Source organism: Esox lucius, chromosome 17 (genome assembly GCF_011004845.1).
Source record: "Esox lucius isolate fEsoLuc1 chromosome 17, fEsoLuc1.pri, whole genome shotgun sequence".
Lineage (NCBI taxonomy): Eukaryota > Metazoa > Chordata > Actinopteri > Esociformes > Esocidae > Esox > Esox lucius.
This window is the reverse complement of record NC_047585.1, coordinates 32,681,826-32,702,575: the sequence shown is the minus strand read 5'-3', so window position 1 is coordinate 32,702,575 and position 20,750 is coordinate 32,681,826. Positions and strand designations below refer to the sequence as shown.

The 20,750-nt window shown below is 43.4% G+C and overlaps 1 protein-coding gene across 5 annotated transcripts in view; it reads left to right on the top strand.

The window, feature by feature from the left end:
- Positions 1-20,750, top strand: part of cita (citron rho-interacting serine/threonine kinase a) — a 56,773-nt gene that overhangs the window by 24,159 nt on the left and 11,864 nt on the right. For 2 of the 5 annotated variants that reach the window (XM_013138260.3, XM_020055740.2), the window contains 26 exons: positions 1,785-1,955; positions 2,719-2,772; positions 3,041-3,094; positions 4,080-4,220; positions 5,146-5,271; positions 5,693-5,788; positions 6,021-6,137; positions 9,020-9,129; positions 9,320-9,494; positions 9,786-9,983; positions 10,091-10,144; positions 10,552-10,749; positions 11,414-11,607; positions 11,937-12,072; positions 12,480-12,584; positions 12,959-13,099; positions 13,320-13,427; positions 14,578-14,776; positions 15,432-15,596; positions 15,724-15,747; positions 17,531-17,668; positions 18,149-18,329; positions 18,480-18,571; positions 18,727-18,831; positions 19,409-19,578; positions 19,988-20,032. In XM_013138260.3, the coding sequence (XP_012993714.1) occupies positions 1,785-1,955; positions 2,719-2,772; positions 3,041-3,094; positions 4,080-4,220; positions 5,146-5,271; positions 5,693-5,788; positions 6,021-6,137; positions 9,020-9,129; positions 9,320-9,494; positions 9,786-9,983; positions 10,091-10,144; positions 10,552-10,749; positions 11,414-11,607; positions 11,937-12,072; positions 12,480-12,584; positions 12,959-13,099; positions 13,320-13,427; positions 14,578-14,776; positions 15,432-15,596; positions 15,724-15,747; positions 17,531-17,668; positions 18,149-18,329; positions 18,480-18,571; positions 18,727-18,831; positions 19,409-19,578; positions 19,988-20,032 (3,297 nt within the window). The remainder of the gene's footprint in view (positions 1-1,784; positions 1,956-2,718; positions 2,773-3,040; positions 3,095-4,079; positions 4,221-5,145; positions 5,272-5,692; positions 5,789-6,020; positions 6,138-9,019; positions 9,130-9,319; positions 9,495-9,785; positions 9,984-10,090; positions 10,145-10,551; positions 10,750-11,413; positions 11,608-11,936; positions 12,073-12,479; positions 12,585-12,958; positions 13,100-13,319; positions 13,428-14,577; positions 14,777-15,431; positions 15,597-15,723; positions 15,748-17,530; positions 17,669-18,148; positions 18,330-18,479; positions 18,572-18,726; positions 18,832-19,408; positions 19,579-19,987; positions 20,033-20,750) is intronic. The other 3 variants (XM_013138261.3, XM_020055739.2, XM_013138262.3) reach the window with 3 other exon arrangements.

Sequence of the window (20,750 nt, the reverse complement as noted above, 5' to 3'; positions counted from 1 at the left end):
AGAAAATACTCTAGACCAAAAAATTTTGGGAGTGGTAAAGTTAGGACTGACACGCGCCTTTATTAAGAGTTACTCCTAAAACAGCAAGTGAGGAGCTCCTTTTAGCCTTAAGATGTATTGTGAATACGGCACCTAGACTCCAATATTACTGCACATCACTTGGTAATTGAATATGCACATCCTTGTTACACTATCACTGTTAATATATTCTGTGCCTCGGGCGACTTCCTCCGTTTGGAAAAACGTTGTCCGAAAAAAGATAACTAGCAGGGGGATTCAAATGACGTTTTCACTGAAAAATATGCATTATCTTAATACACCAAATGAAATATCGCTTTTGCTAAGGTCCGCAGTTGGTTCAAACAACGCATGAGGCTAATTAGCTGCTATAACTGCAACCGAGCTGCGTAGTTGCCTTGTTTGTTATGTTCGTTATCTGCTACATTATTTTAATGAACTGAAATGTAATTAAAATAAAACAAGGGACTATAGTTACATGGGCCACTAAGTAATTGCTTAGAAAATGGTCATTGTTTTCCGGCTGGTTCAGTAAAGGAACGAATGCAATGATGTGTGATGCTCCTATTAGAGAAGATTAATTAATATTTAAATTGTACTAGTGAACGGTAAGTACTTAACTAATGCCAATGGGAAATACTGTTTTCTACAGATTTATTTAGTTTTTCTCTACCTTTCTCCTAGTGTACTGAGCAAAAGTATAAATGTAGCATGCAACAGTTTCTAAGATATTACTGTGTTACAGTTTATAAGAGGAACGTAGTCAGTTGTCATTACTTCATTAGGCCTTAATCTATGGATTTTAAATGATCGGCATGAAGGTATGTGAAAATGTATTGGATATATGATGAAATGTTCAGTGGCTGGAAGGAATACCCCATAGAATGTGAGCCATGTTGTTTTTTGTTTAGATTTGTTTGTGTGTGTCTGTGTAACAGCCACTATAATGTGTGTTGCTCTGTTTAAATTAAAACAGTCGGTATTCCCCCTCCAAACTATGGGCTAGGCTATGCTTTGAAGTGTATGCATGGCTTTATCCTGGTGAAACATATGGAAACTTTGAGTTCCATCTCAAAGCCTATTAACATATGGTAGCCAGGGGACTTAGAATATCGATACCAAACAGATTTTTAAGAAATAAGTTACATCATATAAGGACTATGTAACCAACGATGTCATCATCAAAGTCTCTTTTATTTCATCACCCTGTTTATTATCCTGTTCAGTGATCTGTATACGGTAGTTAAATCATGTGACTTCAGCCTTTTTGGCTCCGATTCACTTTGACTGTGCTAGGACTGTGTCAGCTTAGCTACTCATTATTGATGTCTCCGATGAAAGCTTTCAACATGCTTTCAACTTGTCAGATAACTAGCTACTGGTTATCAATAACTTTGTTGTTACTGTAAAAGCAGTTAAAAATAGTTTATTTCCGTCAACTTGTTTGTATTTTGTCTAAGTCTGGCCATCTATTACTCTGCTATCTTTACCATACGGCGAGTATTCTCCTGCCTATTTTGATTACACCAACTTTAATGAAAAGGCATAACATTAATTCTACTTACTGTTGACTGGTGGATGTCGAACTGTCTGTAATTCTTTCTCATAAACGTTCTGGGGTTTTTTTGGTCCATATTTGTGCATGTTGTTGCATGGGTTTCTCAGGTATAAATCCAACCCAGGACCACAAGTGTTATGAGCACTATACTGAGTAAGATACAAGTGCCCGGCTTATATTGTGGATCTTCTCATGCCTTGTGCTCCAGGAGTACCATGCCCAGCTGGAGGAGATGCAGGTTACTATCAGGCAGCTGGAGGAGGACCTGTCTGCTGCCCGTCGCCGTAGTGACCTGTATGAGTCAGAGCTCCGAGACTCCCGGAATACCAGTGAGGAACTGAAGAGGAAGGCTGCAGACTACCAGCAGAGAATACAGAAGGTTTGTTTGTGTGCGCGTGCATGTGTGCGCGTGCGTGCCTGCTTGCGTGTGTGTGTGTGTGTGCGTGCATGCTTTGCAACCTGGAGGTGTGAGATGTCAGATTCATTGGATCTCTGTAGAATATCAAAATGTTACTTGATGTTTGAAATTGTGCATCCTGTGGTGGGTGGAAATTATTTTGGTATTTCAACTCATTAGCGGTATGCTAGTCAATTCCACCATTATGAATTGGTCTGTCTGTGAATCACACACAGACTCCTGAGAAATAGGTCACCATAAGATCATTTTGCAGATCCTTGCTGGAGTAATTGAGATCTCAGGCTCAGGGGTTAGGTTTAGGGAAAAGATGTACAATTGTGCATAGTGTTAGAAATCAAGTTAGACCTAGGACAACAGGAAACATGGATTTCTGGGTCAGGGTTAGGTCACAGGTCCCTACAAGTATAGAAAGACAAACACTGTGTGTGTGTGTGTGTGTGTGTGTGTGTGTGTGTGTGTGTGTGTGTGTGTGTGTGTGTGTGTGTGTGTGTGTGTGTGTGTGTGTGTGTGTGTGTGTGTGTGTGTGTGTGTGTGTGTGTGTGTGTGTGTGTGTGTGTGTGTGTGTGTGTGTGTGTGTGTGTGTGTGTGGTGGGGGTAATTTCCCAATTACTAATACACTAAAACCTTTTTCTGTGACTGAATTTTTTTTGTTTTGTGTCTAAAAGTAATCTGTAGTTGTTGGAAATTGTGAGTGCTAACATCTACTTTTGGTCCTCATCCCAAGGCAAAGGAGCAGGGGAAAGCTGAGGTAGAGGAGCTTCTTTCCAAATTGGAGAAGGTATGCTTTAATATCCCATCTGTGGAGGAACTGTAATAAATGTCATCACGCTTAAATAATTATTCTTCAAAAATGATTTGATGCTGAATTCTCGTTTTGTAAAATCCCATAAAGAATGAAATGGATAATATCAATAATTTATGTACTGCTTTGCACTGATGCATTTTGGCCTCAGCCTTCTTCCTTGTGAAGACATTAGGTCCCATTATTAATAGATCGGTTTTACACATTGGAATTAGTCAGCTAATCTTTCATACTGTTTTTTTAGACCAATGCTGAACAGCAAGTTAAAATCCAGGAACTTCAAGATAAGCTCTCCAAGGTACATTTCATGCTGTTTTTGTCTGACAATGCAAATGACTCACATAAAAATCTAAATGTTGACATCTATGTGTTTTAGTGTTGAAGTGAGACTTTTTTGTTTTGTTCACTGATCTTCACAAGATCACCCTTCATGCCAAAATCAAATTATAATTCTGTAATGTTTACATACTCTATACAGAATGAAGAACACAAACATCTTGGTTATATAAGTATTTAATACCTATGTTACGACAGGCCTCAAATAGGTTCAGGAGTTAGAATTTGGCTCACTGTGTGCAATAATAGCAGTTAATTCTTATCTGTGTGCCCAACACATATGAGTGTTTGCAAGGTCTTTCAGTCGAATAGTGAATTTAAACCCAGATTAAACCACAAAGAACAGTGGGCCCTTCTAATGCCTTGCAAAGAAGTGCACTAATTGGTAGACGGGTAAAACATGTAAAAGCAGGAACTGAATATCCCTTTGAGCTTGGCAAAGCTATTAATTAGGCTTTGGATGGTATATACGCCCAGTCATTACAAAGACCTGACATCCTCCTAACTGAAATGCCAGAGGGAGAAACTAGCTCAGGGATTTCACCATTGGGCTAATCTCTGTTAAACCAGAACTAAAGTCTTGCGTAATTGGTCAGACACTCGATTAAGTTCTGTGACATAGAATGTTATGAGAAAAGGTTGGATCCAGAACAAACCACCCACTCTCAATGGACCTAATTTCCAAAGACCAGAGCTCATGCACTATTTCAGCACTTTGTTTTTGTTTTATTCTTCCCCAGTTTCCTGTCCAATAAGGCATGGAAATACTTGCCTAAAAAACCAAATAAAATAAATATTAAAAATGTTGTTGCGGGTACAAATGATCCTTGGCTTAAATGGCAGCACCATTTATTTTGATTGCTGACTTTATTTGGAATTTGGGATTAAAAAGTTTTGAAGCCTATGGGGCTTGGTTGTCTCCACATGCCGTCTCATTTGACCCCTAGGCAGTGAAAGCCAGCACAGACGCCACAGAGCTTCTTCAGAACATCCGTCAGGCTAAAGAACGTCTGGAGCGTGAGCTAGAGCGATTGCGAGGCAAGGCCGACCCTAGCGACACACTCCGACGGCGTCTCAGGGAGACTGAGGTACGGTCGTTCACGTGTATCTTCGCTTTCATATGAAGTCAGATTTGATTTTAAATGTTAATGTTTTATTGATCTGCAGTCATGGCCAATAGTATTGGCACCCTTGGAATTTATTCCAATAATGCACCTTTTCCATTAGGAATCTGTTGAAATTCGAGTCTTAGGGCATCCATCTTTGGGCGTCTTTTAGTTTTTTACAACAACAAAAAAATCTGAATAATTTGTTAAATCTTATTCCACAAAGAAAATCATAAAATGACCCCAATAATATTGTTGGCACTTTCAAGAAATAGTCTAATACAATTTATTTCAAGCTGTCGATTCTCAATTACCTTGGAATTAACTTATTGTTAGTTTTAGGTGCCTGCAATATGAAAATCACTTAATCAACCACTTAGAATGGAGAAGAGTCCATCTCCACAGACATTGAGGTTCCTGATTCCATGCTCCTGTAGCCAACCTCCCTAGATGTGGCCACAAGCAAAAACTAGATGCAATATTGCATCAAAGGATTGTTTGAATGATGAAGAAGACAGCTCAATCAACTGCCCCACAGATTCAAGCTGACCTTCAGACACAAGGTGCGACAGTTTCAACTTGTGCCGTCTGTTGCCAACTTAGCGAAAGGGGATGTATGGTAGCAGACCCCCTGCTGAGTGAGAGACCTAACAAAGCCTGGCTGCAATTTGCCAAAACACACTTGCATATGCTACAATACTTCTGGGACAATTTCCCGTTGACAAAACCTCAAAACAAAGCTTGATTAATATTACCAAGGTAGTACAGAATTAAAATAATTTGATCAGTTTTAGACAATGTGGGTTTTTGAATAAAGGTTTCCAATACTTTTGGCTACGACCTCGAATCCATGTATTTCAATGTCATTGTACTATTAAGAACTTGAACTTCAATGTCGTGTGTCCAGGAGGGCCGAAAGACCCTGGAGAACCAGGTGAAGCGTCTAGAGATGGTGGAGCGGAGGGAGAACAAGCTGAAGGATGACATCCAGACCAAATCCCAGCAAATACAGCAGATGGCCGATAAGATCCTGGTGAGCGAGGAGGTTTAAGGCCCCTCTTAATACCCGGAAGCCTCCGCTACTCTATCCCACTCCTCTCTCTAACCCCCCTCCAAGAGCAGTGGGTAGTGGGCACATGTACAATCACACACATACACAAGGAGCACCCGACTTGCCGCCCCATGGCACAACACACCCATTTCTTTCACTTGGAACGTACCTCCTGCTGTCACGAGCCACGCCAGGCCCGCCGCTCCGCGGGAAGCTCTTTCCTTGCATGTGCATCTCAGGCTGTGCGGCAGCATGAACAGCCAGCGCTACCACTGTGTCTTGGACAAACAGCTCTTTTATGCAAGTTTCTTTGTCGTGTGGACTTAGCGACAGTGTAGAAATCTATATTGTGTTGTTCCTTTCGCGCCTGTTGATATTAATGGCTCCGCATTTGCCCTTTCAGGAGCTGGAGGAGAATCTGAGGGAGACCCAGTCCACGGCCCAGAGGATGGAGGCTCATCTGGTTCAGAAGGAGAGGCTCTATGAGGACAAAATTAAGGTGAGTGGATTTGAGTAATTTTAGAAACATGCGTGATGAGCAAGCTTTTATTCTTTATTAAAAGTGTTGCGGAATGACCTACAGTACCTGCTCGCCGGGCTTTGTTGATCCCTTTGAAGCATAGCAACACATTATGCAACTGAAAAGCATATATTAGTCTTATTTTAAGGTCAGGTTGTTCCTCTGCGTTTCATTCAGTTTCCTTTTCTTTTTCTTACTGGACACCACCCAGGTCCTTGAGGCCCAGATGAAGGTGGATCTGGCAGACAAGGAGAGCCTAGAGTCCAAACGGGCCCAGCATGAGGAAGAGGCCCGGGAGAAGTGCAAGCTTCTCAGTGAGCAGAAAGCAGTAAGGACCTTTTTGACTGAAATGTCTTTCAAATGACCCATTGTGTTCTACTTCCATTTCTAGGCTGTCTTATCAATTCTGCTCCAGGTGTATATATATTTTGTTCATTTCCGTAATCAGGAAAACAGTGTTAAGAAGCCAACATGAAACGTATTGCAGCTGAAGTGGGGTAATGTAAAGTTATTGCCTCACAGTTAGCTGTGCCATTGCAAGACCATGGTTTGAATCCTGCTCATGGATTAGCCCAGGGCCTGTCAAGGTCGAAGGCCAGCGAGAAAAAACTGGGGAGGAAATATAAAGTTTTTAGTGTCCAAACTTTTGACTGTTCCTGTAATTTCTTTGCACGGTTTTGCCACTTTTTTATTCTATTTATTTATCATGTTGCTGTAAAAGGCAATGTGGTTTGACTGTACATTATGTGAAGGTTTACAGTGCAACAGTGCTGCATTTTGGGGGGGAAATGAACTTACTCAACTATCACTTGAGTAAGTTGGTCAGTTGTGAGACTGTTGAGGAAAGTGGATATGGGAACTTTGTATGAAGTACTGTTGGCTATTTGTTTTAGGAACTAGCAAATTCTTGTAGCGATCTCTTGCAAAATGCACAGGCAAATATAAACTGCCTGTGCATTTTGCAAGTGCAACAGTCAAACCAGCTTATAAAGTTATACATCTATCTCAAAAGTCTTTTTAACTTGATGCAGGAAAGCATTGATTGGTTTGTGCTGTAAACAAGACCCTTGATCTTGCAAGTTAGCAAACCAAATGATTAGCTAAACATTAACTTTGCACCTTGTGGATACAATAGCTTTTTTAAGTTACTGCCCTGTAAATATTTCATTCTTATTTGTAGCCAAAGCTTAAATTAGCAAAAAGAAAGCACTTATTTTTACTCTAAAATTTTTATGACCAATATATGTCTACACATTTCTGTTAGAGTACACCCACACCATTTGGTTGATAAGGTTTTATTTATTCTTTACATAAGTATTTTTTTCTTTACATATTAATGTGTTACATTTTTTATATTTGAGGAGCTAAGAATCACATAATCTGGCAAGGTTGCCAGATTTGACAATATTTTTTTTTTTTTCTGTAAATCAACCTGCCCAAGCCCCTTAAATATAGTCCAGTTGGGGTTGGGAGACCTCCCCATCTGGTAACATTGCAAACATGGAAAATGTTTCCTGCTGCGGTCACATTCACTGCAGTATTTCCCTAGTAATCTATGTATGAGCGCAAAATCATGTTTCACTATGCTGACACACAGAGGTGGTGCCAGATTTGGGGAATTTGCCTTTGAGACCCTGCATTCTGTTTCTAGGGTACACCCACACCGTTCTGTTGTTTGGGTACCTCCACACCATTTGGTTATTTGGGTACCCCCACACCATTTGGTTATTTGGGTACCCCCGCACCATTTGGTTATTTGGGTACCCCCGCACCATTTGGTTGTTTGGGTACCCCCGCACCATTTGGTTGTTTGGGGAAGCCCGCACCATTTGGTTGTTTGGGGGGGCCCGCACCATTTGGTTGTTTGGGGAGGCCCGCACCATTTGGTTGTTTGGGGAGGCCCGCACCATTTGGTTGTTTGGGGAGGCCCGCACCATTTGGTTGTTTGGGGAGGCCCGCACCATTTGGTTGTTTGGGGAGGCCCGCACCATTTGGTTGTTTGGGGAGGCCCGCACCATTTGGTTGTTTGGGGAGGCCCGCACCATTTGGTTGTTTGGGGAGGCCCGCACCATTTGGTTGTTTGGGGAGGCCCGCACCATTTGGTTGTTTGGGGAGGCCCGCACCATTTGGTTGTTTGGGGAGGCCCGCACCATTTGGTTGTTTGGGGAGGCCCGCACCATTTGGTTGTTTGGGGAGGCCCACACCATTCTGTTTCTAAGGTACACATATCATTCTGTTTCTAGGGTACACCCAGACCATTCTGTTTCTAGGGTGCACCCACACCATTTGGTTGTTTGGGTAGGCACTCACCATTCTATTTCTAGGGTACACTTGTGTTATTCTGTTGCTAGGGTACACCCACACCATTTCTGCACTGCTTCTTAACAATCTTAATGAAAACCATGATGATAAATAATATTGGGCATTGCAGGTATTCTCTGCTCCTAGACTACTTTCAAAGGGAGAAACGCTCCAATATCAAGTTAGAAAACTCATTCTCCTTTAGGGTTAGTTCTGTTTCCAGCCTTAACCCTAACACCTAATTTCAGTTTCAAAGCAATCCTATATGATACTGACAGGTCCCTTTCTCTGTGTTTTTCCTAATCACATGTCACTTCAAACATCACCTTCCATTTTATGATATAAATTGGTAAAAGAGGTAGAACAGTATGTTTGTTTCTGGAAAGATTCTTGGTTGTGTTTTTTAGTTTTTTTTATTGGTGCTATTCTCAATACGTTAATGGGAATCCTTTGGAGGTTAAAGGCTTGGATTAAATTCAAAGTATTCTGTTACACCGGGTTGTTCTGAAGAACCCTGGATTTAGTCTGTAATCTGGTTAATATGATAGACTTGAGTTAGCTACTGCTAATAGGCTTTACAACCACAGTCAGATGACGTTATACATTGTCCGGAAGGGATTCTGCATTTAAATATAGCCTAAACCAATTATTTTGGTAGCTAAAAGCAAGGACAGCTTTTTTATTATATTGTTTTTTTGTTCTAATCTATATAGATGAGGCTACAAAATAAAAATAAAATATTTGCTTTTAAATGCAGTAATGACTGATGTAGACCTGCTGCTTCATAACAATTCTATACTGCGCAGTGGTTCTTTTTAAAACAAAAATACCCAACAATGTTTTCATATTATGTCCCATTAAATGAAAATGTCAAAAGGGCATTACATTTATGCACTTTTTTTTCTCCAGACCATCAATGCCATGGACTCCAAGATGAAAAATCTGGAACAGCGAATTGCAGAGCTCTCTGAGGCTAACAAGCTAGCTGCTAACAGTAGCATCTACACCCAAAAAAACATGTGAGTATTAACAATAACACCATCATATACCCAGAAACAAATGGGTAGTTGTTTTCAACTGGGGACTCCATACCCAACAAAACCATCAGTTCTTTGGATATTTAACAAAAACATTTATTGTCATTACCAGAACAAATTTTTTTTGGGTTCAGAATGCAATGGTCTTATTATCTGTTTGTGTTTGTGGTAGGAAAGCCCAGGAGGAGATGATATCAGAGCTAAGGCAGCAAAAGTTCTACCTAGAGTCACAGGCAGGGAAGCTGGAGGCCCAGAACACCAAGCTGGAGGAGCACCTGGAGAAGATGAACCAGCAGGAGCAGAGCAAGAGGAGCCGTCTGCTGGAGTTGGAGACCAGGCTGCGAGAGGTCAGAGTTGAATGAAATGTCATCTAATTTAATTAACTTTGTTGATTTTGGATACTTGGGATCCAAAGGCAAGGAGGTTTTATCCAACCCCAGAAAAGGCTTCATAAGTCTGGGAAACAAGCACTACAGGTTTGACTTTGGCTGGAATTTCCACAAAACTACTTACAAGCTACTTCTGATGCAGTTTAAAGTGACTTATCTCCCTAAGTATTGTTCCAAATAGATTATTAATGCACTATTTACACACACAAATGTATTATCCAATTAACCTTTGGCCTTTTTGTGTTCTAGATGGGTCTGGAGCACGAGGAGCAGAAGCTGGAGATCAAGCGTCAGGTGACAGAGCTGACGTTGTCGCTGCAGGAACGGGAGTCCCAGATCAGCGGCCTGCAGGCTGCACGCCACGCCCTGGAAAGCCAGCTGCAGCAGGCCAAGACGGAACTGGAGGACACCACGGCAGAGGCTGAGGAGGAGATCACTGCCCTCAGGGTAGGACAGAATTGAAGAGGATTCTGGAAACACAATCAGACGTTGAAACTAAACAGCTGTACACAGCCTGCCTTATATGAATAACACTCTTGTTTTGTTTTTTTCAGGCTCACCGAGATGAAATCCAACGCAAGTTTGATGCTCTTAGAGACAGTTGCTCTGTAAATATAATTTATTTGTATTCCATATGCTGTAATTGGCAGTCATGAAAAAGTTGACTTTTTGCTCAATTAGACTGGATTCAACTTTATAGTAATTGAACAGTACAAGTGTAGAACAATGAAATGCAGTTAGCATCTAACCAGAAGTGCAAATAGAAGAGGGCAGAACATTTACAAGTATTAAGTATTATGTATGTTACAAGTGGGATGTATAGATGTGCAATGAAGGCAAATGCAAGGACAAATGGCAAAAGCAAATCAAGGTACATGTGCTGCTGAAATGCTGGGATAGCATCAATGATGTCCCAGCTGAAAAATGTCCTTATCAGACTTTGTAAAGCAGTGTCAGAGCAAGCAGAGCAATTCAACAGAACCATTTAATTCCTGGTGTTTGTCCTGTCCACTAGGTGATCACCGACCTGGAGGAGCAGCTGACCCAACTGAGCCAGGAGAACGCAGAGCTGAACAGACAGAACTTCTACCTGTCCAAGCAACTGGACGAGGCCACAGACGAGACGGACGACCGCCTACAGTTGGGACAGGATGTGGACCGTCTACGCCGTGAGGTGGCTGACCGCGAGATGCACCTCAACAACCAGAAACAGGTGCCAAACTTTGTTTCTTTTACTTCCATGAAAGGTTAAACACTTGTGATCCGTTCCATGACTGCAAAACATAAAGATCTGACGAAGAGCTGTAAATGAAAATGTATGCAGATTGAGCAGGTCATATCCTATCTGGACATCCCTACTAAATATTGAGTTCAGGTGTTTCAGTCACACCCATTGCTCACAGGTGCATACAATCCAGCATGTGTTTTGAGAAGAGAACGTCTGTGGCCTCGTACAGACTGAGCAGAGAACAGCTGTACCTAGAGATGCATACCGACTGAGCAGAGAACAGCTGTACCTAGAGATGCATACCGACTGAGCAGAGAACAGCTGTACCTAGAGATGCATACCGACTGAGCAGAGAACAGCTGTACCTAGAGATGCATACCGACTGAGCAGAGAACAGCTGTACCTAGAGATGCATACCGACTGAGCAGAGAACAGCTGTACCTAGAGATGCATACCGACTGAGCAGAGAACAGCTGTACCTAGAGATGCATACCGACTGAGCAGAGAACAGCTGTACCTAGAGATGCATACCGACTGAGCAGAGAACAGCTGTACCTAGAGATGCATACAGACTGAGCAGTGGAAGGGACATGTGTGTAAGTTCACTGGTGTTTAGGTTACATAAATCAAGTGTCTGTTGTGCCTGTAGAACATTGAGACATTGAAGACAACATGCAGCATGCTGGAGGAGCAGGTTGTGGAGCTGGAGAGTCTGAATGATGAGCTGCTGGAGAAGGAGAGGCAGTGGGAGGCCTGGAGGGGAGCGCTGGAGGATGAGAAGAGCCAGGCTGAGCGGAGGACCCGAGACATGCAGCGCCTGGTCGACAACGAGAAGCAGAACAGGTAGACACTTGGCGGTTTCCATACAGAGTACACACGTGTGAGGGAGCGTCATACACATGGAAGTCTGCAAAGTGCTTGTGCTGCCCACATACAGTACATCATACTCGAATGTAAATGTGCTTCTGATGTGTGTGTGTGTGTGTGTGTGTGTGTGTGTGTGTGTGTGTGTGTGTGTGTGTGTGTGTGTGTGTGTGTGTGTGTGTGTGTGTGTGTGTGTGTGTGTGTGTGTGTGTGTGTGTGTGTGTGTGTGTGTGTGTGTGTGTGTGTGTGTGTGTGTGTGTGTGTGTGTGTGTGTGTGTGTGTGTGTGTGTGTGTGCGCGCGCGCGTAGGCTGCGCGCGGATCAGCGCAGTACTGAGTCTCGCCAGGCGGTGGAGCTAGCTGTCAGGGAGCACAAGGCGGAGATAGTGGCCCTGCAGCAAGCTCTTAAAGAACAGAGACTGAAGGCAGAGTCTCTCTCTGACACGGTGGGTTTTTGCTATGTCGTGGCTCTAGCAAAGGAAGGTTTGTTATTCCTGTTGGGCTCACTTATAGTGTAGAAATATGCGGTCATGCTATCAATAAGAGGTGTAGGATGAAGGTGTCTGCTAAATCACGTTATGTTCAAGAATGAAGGCCTAATGTGATGTGGTATATGGCCAGTACACCCGGTCTTGTGTTGGGCCTAAAAACAGCCCTTAGCCACAAACACAAACAATACCCATGGCATACTGTCCCATAAACCACATGGTTTGAATCCTGAATTCTACATACAACATGGCCATATACCATATCGTGCCTTTTTGTTTACTTATACCAACAGCTTTCATCCATTCAGAGTTCAAACCACCTGGTTCTATACTATTATACTGATATTTTGGCTTTGCGTTGTCAGCTGAATGATCTAGAGAAGAAGCATGCCATGCTGGAGATGAATGCTCGCAGCCTCCAGCAGAAACTGGAGACGGAGAGGGAGCTGAAACAGAGGTTAATGGACGAGGTAGGAAGTCCCCTACAGTGCTGTTCTAGGACACTCGGTGACCTTGTTCAAAAACAAGGCCCCCGGTCGAAGGTCAACTCTCCTACTCTGAGTGTTGTATATGCGGGCCCATTGAGCCAGGACAAAGAGTCCACGGGACCTTTTTCTTTCCTTTCCAAAATAGTCGAATAGGAAGGTTTTGAGTGAGGAACAGAAGCGTTCAATTTGCAGTGGTCTCTTAATTTTAACCCTTCTGTTGCTCACTTGAAACCTTCCTTTTCGACTTTTTTGGAAATTAAAGAAAAAGGCGCAGTGGTCTCTTAATTGTTTCCGGCGCTTAGCTTTCGGGTTGTGCTGTAACAGCCTGTGTTTGTGTGCTGACCTCCCAACCACAGCAAGGCAAGCTGCAGCAGCAGATGGACCTACAGAAGAGCCACATCTTCAGACTGACCCAGGGGCTGCAGGACGCTCTGGACCAGACGGACCTGCTGAAGACAGAGAGGACCGACCTCGAGTACCAGCTGGAGAACATCCAGGTGATGTTGCACTGACTCTCACAGTTGTTTCTTTTTGTGCACTGCTGCGCCATAGTGGGGTGACCGGGTTCCTGTTCCATTTTAGTTTTCCATTAAGAAAGCCAGATGTTCCTTTGCCGTAGAGCACATCTTATACAGCCAATTACATTTGAGATACTGGCCGGTACTTCCAGTGTATTGAAGTTTTAAGGTGTTGCTCTTCTCCTGCCACCTCACACAGGCTGTGTATTCACACGAGAAAGTCAAGATGGAAGGCACTATTTCTCAACAGACCAAGCTAATTGACTTCCTCCAGGCCAAAATGGACCAGCCGACTAAGAAGAAGAAGGTGAGAGATCTTGGTGATGGAAATATGTGTTAGATGGAGCACAGTCTGTCTAGGAGCAGATGCTTATTTGTCTTCAAGAGGCCACGCAGGCACACCAGGGTTTCTGTTGGCCGGTAATTGCAGGCTTTTGGCTGCTGAAATGAATTAAAAGCTGACCCCTAAAAGTAATCTTGCACATTGGCTCTGAAAAGTATTCGCCCCCTTGGACTTTGACAGATTTTATGGTGTTACTACATAGAAACACAATGGATTTAATTATGGCCTGGCGAGTAACTTTAAATGGGGAGTATGTTAGTCACTCAGATACATTTTGTGTAAAAAGATTATTTGAAACATTAACACTAACATTAACTGCAGATGTATGCTGGTAATTTTTGCTTCTTTTTATGTTAGTAGCACAGTACAAATCTTACAAATTGCCCCTTTAATAATGGACTTTACTGTGGTCCGGGGACATTCAATTCCTTTAATATCCCCGAAATGTACTTATCCTTCCCCTGAATGGTGCCTTTAAAGATTTCCTTTGAATGTACCTCTGTCTTCAGGGTTGTTTTTGTTAGGATTCATAGAAACCAACTGGGACCTCACAGAGACGTGTATTTAACTTAAAATCGTGATAACGAAACAAAGAACGAACATAATGTCAAACTTCAGAGGAAAATAAATTAGGAGGGACAATAATGCACCTGATGAACGCATGTGTTCCTGACACCAGACAGAAACCATATTAACACACCTCGCTGAGGGAAAGGGTTAAACAACTGTGGGGACACGACACAATAGCTGGGGTATGAACAATGTTCTGCTGTATTTTATTGTCACGTGGTATTTTGTGTTTAGTTGAATTGGCATAATCTGCCATTATTACCTCAGTCTAATTGGGATTTTAGTCACTCTGAGCACCGTGGGAGGACACCGTAATGGTCTATGCACCAAAGCGTCCTGCCGACCAAATTTCTGTCTCCACAAAGGAAACCCTGTCAAACACACGCTGTCAATGACAATGGAAACAAACACTGACACTAAATAATAAGAAAAAAGATAAAAAGAAACGTTTATGTCTGTTTTAGACTGTGTGGGGATAATCTCCTTGCAAGCAGCTGCGAAATGCTACTCCTTCTGAAGCTCCCTCTAACCATCTCCCTGCCAGGGTATCTTTGGGCGTCGGCGTGATGAGCTGGGGCCCAATGGAAACGCTGCTGGGGCTCCCGGGCCCCCGGCTCAGCCGGCAGTCCCCATGCAGTACAGTGACATGAAGGTGGCCCTGGAAAAGGAGAGGACACGCTGCTCTGACCTGGAGGAGGCCCTGCAGAAGATGAGGATAGAGCTGAGATCCCTCAGAGAAGAGGGTGGGTGTTGTCGCCCCCTACATAACACGATTACAGGATTTAGGCCTGTATTTATAAACCTGATACAACAACCTTGGCCAGTATGTGTAGCACTATTTCAGGACCCAGGGACATCTTTACAAACCTGTCACAACAGCGTAGGTCCATTTTCGTAACACTCTTAGAGCATCTAGGCCCATGTTTACAACCCTATTATATATTTTGGTGCCTTGCTGGCCAGTGGTCAATAACATGCAGCGGTGTTATTGATTTGCTGCTGATCTAGACAAGCCGATGCATTAAACAGCCTATGTTGTATTAATAACACAAGATATTACAGCAACGTCTTTGAACTACAAACCAAAAAACATTGCAGCCTCCCCCAAATGAACTGTATTAGTAGGCCTAATAACAAGTGCTTTCAGGCTATTATGAAATGGTAGAAATCGTAGACGAACCTTTTCTCCAAGATTAAAACACGACGCACTGGTTTTTGCTGAAGGGAGGGAATCCCTTTGCACAGCGTGTCGAACAGGGTTGTTTTTGCTGAACCTTCCTTGTGAAGAGGTCTCCGCTTCTACAAAGAACAACTTTAGCCGCGTGGATGTATGATGTGTCAAATGTGGCCAGTATGTAGCCGGTCGGCTAACGTTTCCCCGGTTATCTTCCATTCCAGCGGCCCATTTCAAAGCCTCAGAGCACGCCCCGGCCACGCCCGCATCAGCGCGCCAACAGATCCTCATGTCGGCTATCGTCAAGTCCCCTGAGCGCCAGCCGAACCCCAGCAGCCTCCTTGCACCGTCCAGCTCTGCTCGCTGCAAGGAGAGCTCTACTCCTGAAGGTACGGGTCCCACACCCCCAAATGTCTCGGCCTGTATTTTCAGTCAATATCCGTCTCTTTGCTCTCCGCTGTCACCTATCTCCTTTTAGAACCCCCTTTTTTCCTTTGTCTGTTATTCTGCTCACAGAGAAGAGAAGGGTGACTTTTGAAAGTAAGTGTATTCCCAGTTTGAAACTGTTTATCGTCCGCCTCGTTGTGCTTGTTGCCTGCGCCTCATCTCCATCCTCCGGCCGCATCACGGGGCATATTCATAGCGCCAGTCAAAGACTGCATGTTATTCCAGTAGAATTATTGTCTGGCGGAACACGTTTCTGGAGTATCAGAGTGCAAAGACTTTTGGGTAGAAATGGAGAGTGATTCAGAATGCATGTGGACAACTGTTTCAACTGTTGCACCAGAGATTGTTGGTAAAGATTTTTTTTTTTGGGGGGGGGGGGGCTTCCAGTTTACATTGTGGATACATTGATGATTTTAAATAAGCAAGGTGGCTGTGGACGAATTAGCATTATTTTACTAAGCAATGATCCAAACGGCTCAAACAAGTCTACTTTAGACATTGGAATGTTTGAAAAGCAACAAAAACTTTGGAATAGGCAGTAAATCCAATATTGCTGTCCATTAAGGACTCCCAACCAAATTAACATGAGCAATTAAGAATTTTTTTAATGCATTTTTACTTCATTCAGATACATTTGAAGTAGTTGGGGAGAAAGACAAGTGGGAGATAGTGGGAATAGTTGAGACAGGAACTGAACCCTGGTCTCCATGATTGTGTACCTGCACTTATACGACCAGGTCTTTGAGCCTGTACAGCAATGAGGTATTTAGACAAAAACATTGGTTATGTTTTTCTATGAGTTGAGCAAAGTTTGTAGATTATTCTAAATGATTGACATCAGGCAAAAGTGCTTCCCAGAGGTATTGATATCAGTACATGCACGATTTTCAGAATCTTAAATATAATTTAGAACATTTTATTTTTCTGCCGAACCTCGCAAGTGGAGCCAGCCAAGAAGAGCAAATGTCTCTTACTGAGTGAGTGAGTAGCTGCGTTATAGTAAGCCTAAAATAAAACTGTTTATATTGAGACTATTTCCGGTGGATTTTCAAAGAAAATCGTATGACTGTAGTAAGTTGGATTACTAGTAGGCCTATTACTGGCTAATGAGCTGTTAAAACAGCCAGTGGCAAAAGCCACACATTTCCCAATGCTATTTGTGGTGGAGGTAAAATTAATAAGACATGTTACTCAGTTTAACACAATACTTAATGGTGTCTAGAGAAATATTCAAACTTGGCGTGATGTTAACGCGTGACAATATAGTGTGACATATTGCACCGTGGTGTAGTGATTAAAGACACAGCCACTCACATGGTAGGCCCGGGTTCAAATCAGGTGAGGGCAACAAAGTTTATCACTTTTAATTGCGGGCCGGCTGAACTAGGCTTGACTGGTTCCTTTTTTGTTTAGTTTTTAGGTTGTGTAGAATCAAAAGTAATAATTCTTTCAGATTTAATTTGTAAAATGTGAAGAATGTCCAAGAAGTGCGTAGAGTTTCACTAGCCTACTGTGCATTCAGGTATACAACCTGTTCTACCAATTTGATTAGAAACACAGAATTAGATCTGTGTTGCTTTTAACAAACCTTACTGTTTTCAAAGAGATCAGTAACTTTCTCATCGTAAAATTCTTACACAGCGCCATTTGCATGACCGAACATCTAGTCATGGTCAGCATTTGAGTGGAGAAAACATTCTTTGGTATGTCTCATTTTCCACTCTCTTAATTTGGCTGTCAATAAAACTGCTGCTTTTTCTTGTGGGAAATGTGTTAGGGACACAAACGATACAAAAGAAATGCACAACTAATGGAAACTCACCCCCATAGTTTTCCCTCATTTCCACGCTGTCTTTTCCTCTCAATGGCATTGTAGAGTATGGACGTCGTGTGAAGGAGAGGATGCATCACAACATCCCCCATCGCTTCACTGTGGGACTGAACATGAGGGCCACCAAGTGTGCTGTCTGCCTGGACACGGTACACTTCGGCCGCCAGGCTGCCACCTGCCTTGGTTAGTAGTAGCACTGCTCTTATCCCTGGCTAGGTAGCACTGCTCTTATCCCTGGCTAGGTAGCACTGCTCTTATCCCTGGCTAGGTAGCACTGCTCTTATCCCTGGCTAGGTAGCACTGCTCTTATCCCTGGCTAGGTAGCACTGCTCTTATCCCTGGCTAGGTAGCACTGCTCTTATCCCTGGCTAGGTAGCACTGCTCTTATCCCTGGCTAGGTAGCACTGTTCTTATCCCTGGCTGGGTAGCACTGCTCTTATCCCTGGCTGGGTAGCACTGCTCTTATCCCTGGCTGGGTAGCACTGCTCTTATCCCTGGCTAGTTAGCACTGCTCTTATCCCTGGCTAGTTAGCACTGCTCTTATCCCTGAAATTGATGTTACTCCTTCTCCGAGTGCATGTTTTCCGACACCATAACTGAAAGGAAGTCAGTTCACTACCACTCTGAATGCCTTTCCTTCTCTCCCATCCTGGCCTCCTGTAGAGTGCCGTACTCTGTGTCACCCCAAGTGCTCACCCTGCCTCCCTGCCACGTGCGGGCTGCCGGCAGAGTATGCTAACCACTTCTCCGAGGTGTTGTGTCGGGAGAAGGCCAACTCACCAGCCTTGCAGCTCAAAGAGGCCACTGGCCATGTACGACTGGAGGGCTGGATGAAACAGCCCAGGTAGGTGTTGTCACTGGCCACTGGATGATGTTTACCTGACCCACCATTGAACATGTCACTGTTTTCCCTCCTCTGTCTTGGTGATGGGATCTGGGTATGACCCCTGACCAGGAAAACGTATCAGCTGTGAGTGTGTCCGTCTCTCTGCAGGAACGCCAAACGAGGCCAACAGGGCTGGGAGAGGAAGTATGTTGTGCTGGATGGGACCAAGGTGTCCATCTACGATTCAGAACCCAGAGAAGGTGCTACTTGTTTGGAAGTGTTTTTATGATTGTTATATAACTGAGGAATTCTTTAAAATGATTGTTCTGGACAGATTCGGCGTGTTGTTTTACTGTTTCTAAATCAACTGTGCTGAACTGAGTCAAAATGATAATTTGGTAAATCAACATTCCAGATTCCCTGAATCCTGAGGAGGAGTTTGAACTCTGTCTGCCGGATGGAGAGGTCACCATCCATGGGGCCGTGGGTTCCTCTGAGCTCATCAACACAGCCAAGTCAGGTATAGGACCCCAGCCAACTAATTTACTGGTTCATCGCTAAATCAGGGTGCACAAGTCTAATGTATTTACTTAAAGACAGGTGACAAATTAAAGGGAAAAAACGATGTAAAATGCCACAGTAAGTTGTTGGTCCATCACAAGCCACCATAACAGCTTAGATTCAATGAGTGTCTGTGGAACTGTGCTGGGGAGATGTAACACCAATTCTTCCAAAAGATATTCCCTCCTTTGATGTTTTGAAGATGGTGGACAGTGCTGTCTAACACGTCGGTCCAAAATCTTCCAAAGGTGATCATTTGGGTGGAGACCTGGTGACTGCGAAGGCCATAGCATATGATCCACGTTGTCTTCATACTCATCAAACCATTCAGTGACCCCTTGTGCCCTCTGCGGGTCAACCTGGTAGAGACCCAATAATGAAGCCTCTTTCAAAGTCACTTGGATCCTTTCCTCTTGCCATCTTGATCCAAAATCAAGGTCAACTGGGCCCGCTCAGCTGAACTAATGACACATAACTACTTTTCTTGTCTCTGTCTCTTGACTCTCATCTTTCTCTTGTGCTTCATCTGTGTACAGATATCCCGTATGTCCTAAAGCTGGAGTCACACCCCCACACCACCTGTTGGCCCGGCCAGTCACTGTACTTCATGGCTCCCAGCTTCCCAGACAAGCAGCGCTGGGTGGCTGTCCTGGAGTCAGTTGTAGCTGGAAGCAGGGGCTCCAAGGATAAAGTGGAGGCTGACGCGGTGAGTGGACATACGCATCTTTAGAGCCATCTTTTGTTATCAGTTATATTTTAAATCTGGTTGTAACTTTCAGTCATCACCTGCTGCAGTTTATAGATTAAACATGCACTCAAATTGACTGATGATGGTGTATCCAACTCTCTACAGTCTCTATAGAATGAACATGCACTCCAACTGAGAGACGATGGTGTATTTATTCTCAACAGTCTCTATAGATTAAACAAACACTCAAACCGAGAGACGATGGTGTATTCACTCTCAACAGTTTATTTTTCCTCTCCTTTTTCTCTCTCTCTCTCTGTGTGCATGGTGTCCCTCTATTGCCTGTCTTTGTGGATTAATTTACATTATGTGTGAAATCCTATTTTACACTTCTAAATACACTGGGGTGTTGTTGACCACACTGTAGGCAGGTGTTCCTAAAAGACAGAAGAACCTCTCCCCACTGGTCCAGGTAAAGAGCTGCACAAGCCTATGCTTTGACTGACAAGAGGGCCCAAGCATATGCCTTGACTGACAGAGCATGCAGTACACATGCTTACATGTAGAGACCACGACCAACACACCAACCCAACATCCCAGTCACATACCCAGTAAATGCATACACACACTGTGACGCCCTGAAAAGCAGCCTCATTACCCACTCATGCAGCACATGAATGTGAGATGGCACTGCCCTGCAGCTTTGTCCCCTGGTATCATGCATGCATCCCCAAAGTGTTCTTCCACCCATGCAGCCCGACATCACGAATGATTGATAGATGGGTGCCTTTCATTTTGATTGACAGTTGCCCCAGTCTTGGTTCTTTTTATTGTTTTGCCTACAGCTTGGTTTCACGGGCATTCACCCATGTTAAGTGTTTCCTCAGCAAAAATGTCCATGCCATGGGGCCGAAGTTCCTCCCAGAGAGGCATTTGATATAGAATCTCAGTTCTGGGGACTTTTTAAACAGACGCGCTTGAAAATGCATTACAGTGAAATTATACCGACACTGTGTATTATTTCCACATCCAGCCCAGTACTATATTGGTAAAAGTTTTTGTTCAAAGTGATGGGCCATAGGCTATGCATGATCCATATTATCAGGTATGATACTGTAAGCAATAATCCTTATCAATTGTAGCCTAACAGATACAACTCAATCACTGTAAATAGGAAGAAAGGATGATCT